The sequence below is a fragment of the Formica exsecta genome, unplaced genomic scaffold (genome assembly GCF_003651465.1).
Source record: "Formica exsecta isolate Colony F162 unplaced genomic scaffold, ASM365146v1 scaffold37, whole genome shotgun sequence".
Lineage (NCBI taxonomy): Eukaryota > Metazoa > Arthropoda > Insecta > Hymenoptera > Formicidae > Formica > Formica exsecta.
This window is the reverse complement of record NW_021850941.1, coordinates 37,395-44,216: the sequence shown is the minus strand read 5'-3', so window position 1 is coordinate 44,216 and position 6,822 is coordinate 37,395. Positions and strand designations below refer to the sequence as shown.

Sequence of the window (6,822 nt, the reverse complement as noted above, 5' to 3'; positions counted from 1 at the left end):
TATATATAATTACGACATTAGTTAACCGTCTAACGCGTGCACTTTATAATAATGGCACTATATAGATAATAGCACTGTTTTGCGAATTTCTTCAAATTGTTCTCAATATGCCAAATAAAATTAAATCAAACAAAAGATATATAAAAGAATAAGTATTGATGTAAATCTTTATCTGATGCAATTTGAGAGTCTTAAAGAATTTTTTTTATATGAATTGATATACATATTATCCCGAATATATTAATGTGTTCCATAAATTTTGTATCATATTAATGATATTACTTGTAATTCTTAGTGTCATTTAAGATATCTTTGAAAATTATTGAACCAATATACCAATAAAAATCACAATATGTATTCAATATAATATTAATTAATATTTTAATTAAATATTTATAAAAAGTATACCAAGACTCTAAAGCGATTCAAAAAGCGACACAGCGATATAGATATAATTTCAACTCTTCTGATATCAATATTATTATTATTATTATTATATCTTTATAGATATATCTTTTCAATATTTAATTCATAAATCTAATGATATACAAAGAAGCAAAATGATAATGCTTAACATTAGAAAATATATAATACAAATAAATAATAAGACTCACCAGTGTCGATCTCTTGTGTCTGTGCTGGATCTGGCAAAGGGAAATCATGTAGTCGCAAATAAACTTCCATTGCACATTTTGCTGCTTTAAAGTAAAACGGATGAGCTCGAAGAACATCTTCTAGCCTCAGAAGACCCACGTAAGATCGTAATGTCATTTTCCGCATACAATATGTATGAAAGTCGAATTGGTCCTCTATGATTTCCGAAAAATGCTGTAAATAATAGCAATATTGTAATAGCATATTACATAATATATGTACATCACAAATGTATAATATACAACTTACCCTATCAACTTCATGACATTTTTTCAATGCCTCTCCATATTTTCCAAGGCGTTTGTACGCATTTGCTGCTTCCGTTTGAATCCACATGCATTGCATCTCATTTAAGTTTTCCATAGCTAAAACCCCTTCTCTCGTAAATTTCCCACACGTCTCTTCTGCTTCTTTAATAAGATTCGCACGAAGCATGTACTTGGCACATTTAGAGTTAATATATCGATCTGCTGTATCTAACCCTTGCGCTTCGTCAAGCCACTTATAAGCTTCTTGAACATTCCCCGCATGCTATCAACAAACATTTTTTTTAGATTAGATATCTCCTATATTGGTCCTTGCAATTAAAATGTGTTATTAAAATAAGTATATAAAATCTTACTTTGTAAATGCGTCCTTTGGTAACAAAAAGTTCTATAAGGGTAGGAGTATGATCGATGGCAGCATCAATTTCAATTAATGCCTTCTCTGTTTGACCGAGATAATCATAATGTTGTGCTAGGTAATAATATGTCCACAATAAAGCAGATGCTGGTTCTCTGGGATTATCTTTCTCTTGATCACTAAAATGACCGTGAAGTTTTAACGCCTCCTTATATTGTAGAAGTAGAGATGATATGATTTCGACCTTTTCTTTATCAGTATATAATAAACGAAGATTCACAAATAATGGTGGCACACCTTTATGAAGCCCTGCAAAAAAATAAATAGATTTAATTATACATCATGTATTATAAAAGTCTCGTTTAAATAAGTAACTATATGTGCAGAAAGAAAATTACCTCTTCGTAAATATCGATCAACTAAAACTTTAAATTCATCTCCTGATGCAAAATTGAGTTGCAAACGGCGCGGTGCTAACGCTCGAGGGAAGAGCTCTTCATATCTTTGGAGCATATGCAATGTTTCACTTGGTGAGGTATGTCTTTCAGCCTCTGCTAGCCTAGTATAATATGTTGTATTTTCGGGGTTAATATCTAATAACTCCTTGTAAACTTGTTCCGCTTCTGCATACTGCTCTAATTGAAGTCTTAATTTACCTGAAAAACAAACCAAAAATTACAAGAAATATATTACAAAATATTTGATTATAGGTAATAAATATTAAGAAAATTGTATAAAAAAACATATTGCAATATACCATAAGTCTCTTTTACAGTGACCTTGTCACAAATTTGATCACAATACTTGTCTAAATGTTTTAACGCTTGTTCACATTCTCCTGATTCCTGGATGACCATATTCTGATACAATAGCAATTCACTATGTTCATAATCATAACAAATCTGCACACATTATAAATATTTCTATTATATCTTTTTTTTACTATATAAAGTTAATCGTTAAATTTATATAAAAATTATTTATATATACATATATATATTGTACATACCATTGGAGAATTTCGAAAAGTGTCTAAAATTTTCAATGCCATTTCATAGTCTTTCAACAAATGATACGAAATAGCAAAACCAATCCAAGAAGCTCGTTGAGTAGGACGTAACATGAACAACTGATATCTAGTGTCCTAGAAGCAAGAAAAAGAATCAGTTAGAACAGACAATTACAATATACAATAAAATAGCCAATAAAATAATGTACTCTTTGAAGTGCTTACTTTATAGCCCTCCAGATCCCGCATTTGAATTTGAAGCAACGATAGATCCCTAAGAATTTGAATATTGTCCTTATCCCATTTGAGCGCATTTCTATAACATTTGATAGCCTCATCGTACTTCTTGTCAGAACGCTGTAGAAGACCATAGACATGCCAGCAAACATGAGACTGTAGGTCATTTCTGAGGCCACGACGTACATGATCATAAGCTTCATCTTTGCGGCCTAAGCAGTTCAGAGTGAGACCTTTCATCGCCAAGGTCTCTCCATGTTCGCTGAACTTGGGATTTGACAGGATTTGCTTTGCAAATTTTAACCCATTTTTGTATTGCTTGTGTTCATAGCATCTCTGTAAAAAAATACGCGTGATGTGAAAATGTATCACAGGGTTAAAAGGGATGTTCGAAGAGTTTTATTTTGTATTTCGTACAAGATCGGTGTACCGATCATTGCGGGTTGTCGCCGAGCAAAACGGCTTTTCATTCGTAACGTCAAGCACGGCGACGCGTTCCGCGATCGCCAGTGAGTTTTTCCCGTTTTTCCCGAAGAGTGCTTTATCATTAGAGCATGATGAGAGTGCACCCTATTAGCCGGAGAGTGGGGTCCAAAACAGAATATTTTGATTGGCCGTTACTCACCAGAATTCGCTTAAACAAGGCATTTTCTTTTGGTGGCAATGGGTTGCTGGAGGGCATTTTTGTATAACTACAAAAATAGGGGGCTTTTTCCACCCGGTAAACTTAATTTTCACCACAAAACCTCGTGGCCACAAACGAAGAAGTCGATCTTTGATCACGTGATCATCTGCGACAATGCTGTTCCGCCGGAAATACTGCCGTCACGGTGCCGCAGATTTCAAATAGTCTTAAGACTATAATGTTCACAATTATCTTTCTATTTCCATTTATATTCGAACCACAATATCGTTTACCAAATATCTCTCTGCATACTATTATATATAATATATATACATATCTAAAAGATTATATTTGCTCGCGCAAACATATATCATAGAAGAAGCATTTGGAAATCTTATCCGTGAGATAGAGTGGCATTCGGTTAACCAATCAAGACACAGAAATCTTTGCTTCTTTTATTCTGATTGGTCAATTAAACGCTACTTTATACCACAAACAAGTAGGATTTCCGAACTCATTCAAAACAGTCAGAATGTTCCGAGATGCGCGCTAGCAGTGTGTTATTGGACCAGGTTTTTCATGCACACACGGCCACAATAGCAATAAATACAGCGGTGTATCTAGAAAACGTGAGCACTGGTGAGCACATGAACATGAAAGTTTCTTTAGCAGGTTTTTAGTTTTTAGTCTGGCGGACAATATATATAAAGATAGGAGTTTCTTAAGTAAGTCAAAATATATTGTTATAATTTATATTTATATATAATGGAATTTATTATATAAAAGGAACTATAATATAAGAATAAAGTATAAGAAAACGTTAAAATTTTTTAAAATTTTTTTCATGTAATTAATAACCATACATCTTTCTGTTTCTATAGATACTTCATTGATATTGTATTTTGAATTCGTCGCACATGCACGAAAAATTCGGCCTGAACAACTGATGTTAATGCTCGCAAGATCTCAATGTGAAATGGACAACGTGATGTAGATATGTGTATGTTTTTATGTCTTTTATTTTAATTAATTTATCAAACAAAACGATTTGTTTAATGCCAAGAGCAGTATATTGAAGTATACCCAAAGCAATATGTGTATTTATTTGTTGGGTTTAGGTGTTTAAATGTATGAGGAGCTTGTGTAAATTATTATAAACATGAAGGACTTTCATAGCAAATTATGTATGTTATTATTAGAAGAATATTTTGGATCTATTGTACAAAGTATAAGAAATAGTTTGTTATATGGCACAAAAACATTAAATGTTATACGGATTGATACACGTCTACCATTAATGAAGGTACAGTAAACATTTGTGTAAGATACTAGATATTAACAAATTATTGCTACATAAAATATATTATCTTTTTATACCTATTATTAATATTTTGTATTTATCAAAAATTTCTCTTTTTGATATTATACATATCCTTTAAAAGTAATTTTATTACATTTAGGTAAAAGAAGGATTGTGTGTCCTTATAAAATATGGTTTTGTCACTTATCAACATGGTGATAAAGATGCTCAATATATCCTAAATACTGAGAAAATTATTACGCTTCTTCGTTATCCAAGGTATTTTTACTTATCAAATCAAATAAATTTTTATTTGCTTTATAAATATGATTTGTTTAATATTAGAAACATTACTTATCATTTATTTATTATAGATATATGCTATTCGCAAAAACTTACTGTGAAGATGAAGGTGAAATCATGTTAGAAGAAGTATTAAAACATGGATATATCACAGCATCTGAAGTCATAATAAAAACATATAAACGAATTGAGGAGACACCTTCTAAATGTACATATAATTTAAATACAGTAAACATGTGCAATATAATCATTGTTCATACATTTCTATTTACTTTAAAAATTATTTCTTGATTTTCTATCTTCATAATATAATAATTTTTATAAACAGGATCTATGTTGTGTTCACAATCTAAATATTTTCTTAGGTGCTGAACAACTTTCTATCTCAAATTTGAAAAACAAATTTGAGTTATTAGTGAAAAATCAATTTTTAATGCGTAGCATATCTTTCAATACAATGACAGAAAATACTGAAAAACCCAATTATAACTTACCACAACTTGATTTGAAAGCCATTTCTAACATGTTGCAAGGACAAAATGCCAATCCTGGAGATAATGGACTGTACTGGAAGGTCAATTTTGACCGATTTACACAAGATTTTAGGTAAGACTGCTAATTTAAGCCTGGATTATTATTAAAAATGTTAATATATAACTTATATATAATTTATATTAGGGATAAAATTGTTATATCAGCCATGACGGAAAGATTTGACATGAATGCTGGAGAATTAATGAGACAGTTAATCAATTTGATGTATTTGCGTACTGCACCTTGGGCAGCTACATCAAATCCAATACCATTTACTGAAATAAAAGAAGAAACGAAAAAATTGAATTATTCAGAGCTTGAACAGTATCTTGACCAATACCTGCGACTTATAGAAGAAGACAGTAGCCAATTTATTAAACGAGTTGGTGATTCTGGTGGAGGGCAATACAGTATTAATATGAAAAATGCATTTGAACAGTTGGTATGGACAACCATAGAAAGTATCGTAACAGAAAGATTTGGTTCCAAGGCTGCAAGAATTTTCAGGCAAGGATAAATATCTAATAAATCCAAAGTTTTATTTCATTACAAGGAAGAGCAAATACATAATCATATATTTTTATATAACTGCTCAATTTTTCTATGATTTTAGATTAGTGCGCATTGAAAAAAATGTTAACCTAGACCAAATTCAGCAATTAGCAATGATTCCAGCAAAAGAAGCTAAATGCATAACATATATTTTGGCACAAGAGAATTATATACAGATGCAAGAGATAAAAAAGATTGGAACTTTGACAGCACCAACAAAAGGACTTTTCCATTTTTACATTGATCTGACTAAAACTGTCCAAATGGAAATTGAGCATTGTTGTCAAGCATTATATAACATTATAAAAAGGCGAGAGAATGAACTAACCAATAATAAACGTATGATAGAAAAACAATTAAGAGTACAGATACTCTCTACTAACATGAAGGAACATGGTGCTACAGAACAACAACTGGCTGATGTAATATCAATATATATATATCATAGAGATAAAAATAGAGTTGCAAATTAATAATGACAAAATGTTTTTTCTTTATAGATTGCAGAAATGATGACGCCATCTGAAACTCAACAGCTTGAGAAAGCACAAAATGCGATCAAGAAACTGAATGTCACAGAGTTACAAATAGATGAAACCTTGTTTTTATTAACGATGTATCTTCGATATCATTAAATGAAAACTATTTTGCTGTTTTAATATTTTGTCTTTTTTTTCATAAGATATGCGTATATAAAAATGAGACTGTTGCATTTATTCATTTATATAGTTTATATTTATTTATATATAATAATGTGATTACGCTTGTAAAATACAAACAACAAAGAATACCTAGCTTTCAAATTATTATAATAAATATAATCATATATTTTTATATTTTTATAATAGTGTACTGCTCTCTATTGTGATACAGTGCGTTTGATGTTTCTATCTATGAGGAAAAGTCATCTTGGGTGACATTAACATAAATGATAATAATAATTTGCAATTTACCAACGTTTATTCGTATATTTTTTTACTTAAG

At 30.6% G+C, this 6,822-nt stretch overlaps 2 protein-coding genes across 3 annotated transcripts in view; one reads left to right on the top strand and one right to left on the bottom strand.

The window, feature by feature from the left end:
- The window catches only part of LOC115239263 (N-alpha-acetyltransferase 15, NatA auxiliary subunit), a 35,701-nt gene extending 32,373 nt beyond the window's left edge, over window positions 1-3,328 (bottom strand). Inside the window, exons 1-8 of the mRNA XM_029813701.1 lie at window positions 3,150-3,328; window positions 2,513-2,860; window positions 2,288-2,422; window positions 2,036-2,180; window positions 1,677-1,934; window positions 1,277-1,587; window positions 904-1,185; window positions 615-828 (exon numbers count right to left, since the gene is read on the bottom strand). Of these exons, the coding sequence (XP_029669561.1) occupies window positions 615-828; window positions 904-1,185; window positions 1,277-1,587; window positions 1,677-1,934; window positions 2,036-2,180; window positions 2,288-2,422; window positions 2,513-2,860; window positions 3,150-3,206 (1,750 nt within the window). The 5' untranslated portion in view covers window positions 3,207-3,328. The remainder of the gene's footprint in view (window positions 1-614; window positions 829-903; window positions 1,186-1,276; window positions 1,588-1,676; window positions 1,935-2,035; window positions 2,181-2,287; window positions 2,423-2,512; window positions 2,861-3,149) is intronic.
- A 340-nt stretch (window positions 3,329-3,668) lies between these two features.
- LOC115239284 (DNA-directed RNA polymerase III subunit RPC3-like) lies at window positions 3,669-6,499 on the top strand. 2 transcript variants are annotated; one of them, XM_029813733.1, is made up of 9 exons: window positions 3,669-3,788; window positions 4,031-4,149; window positions 4,268-4,452; window positions 4,610-4,728; window positions 4,824-4,960; window positions 5,118-5,358; window positions 5,431-5,793; window positions 5,900-6,260; window positions 6,339-6,499. In XM_029813733.1, the coding sequence occupies exons 3-9, from the start codon at window positions 4,309-4,311 to the stop codon at window positions 6,471-6,473; spliced, it is 1,500 nt and encodes a 499-aa protein (XP_029669593.1). In that variant the 5' UTR covers window positions 3,669-3,788; window positions 4,031-4,149; window positions 4,268-4,308; the 3' UTR covers window positions 6,474-6,499. The 2 variants fall into 2 exon arrangements, with proteins under 2 accessions (XP_029669593.1, XP_029669592.1); XM_029813732.1 differs by lacking the exon at window positions 3,669-3,788 and adding an exon at window positions 3,800-3,874.
- The last annotated feature ends 323 nt before the right edge of the window (window positions 6,500-6,822 follow it).

Coding starts and splice junctions, on each gene's coding strand:
- LOC115239284 (XM_029813733.1), top strand. CDS start 4,309: ATGAAGGACTTTCATAGCAAATTATGTATGTTATTATTAGAAGAATAT. Junction 4,729..4,823: donor ACGCTTCTTCGTTATCCAAG/GTATTTTTACTT, acceptor TATTTATTATAG/ATATATGCTATTCGCAAAAA. Junction 5,794..5,899: donor AAGGCTGCAAGAATTTTCAG/GCAAGGATAAAT, acceptor CTATGATTTTAG/ATTAGTGCGCATTGAAAAAA.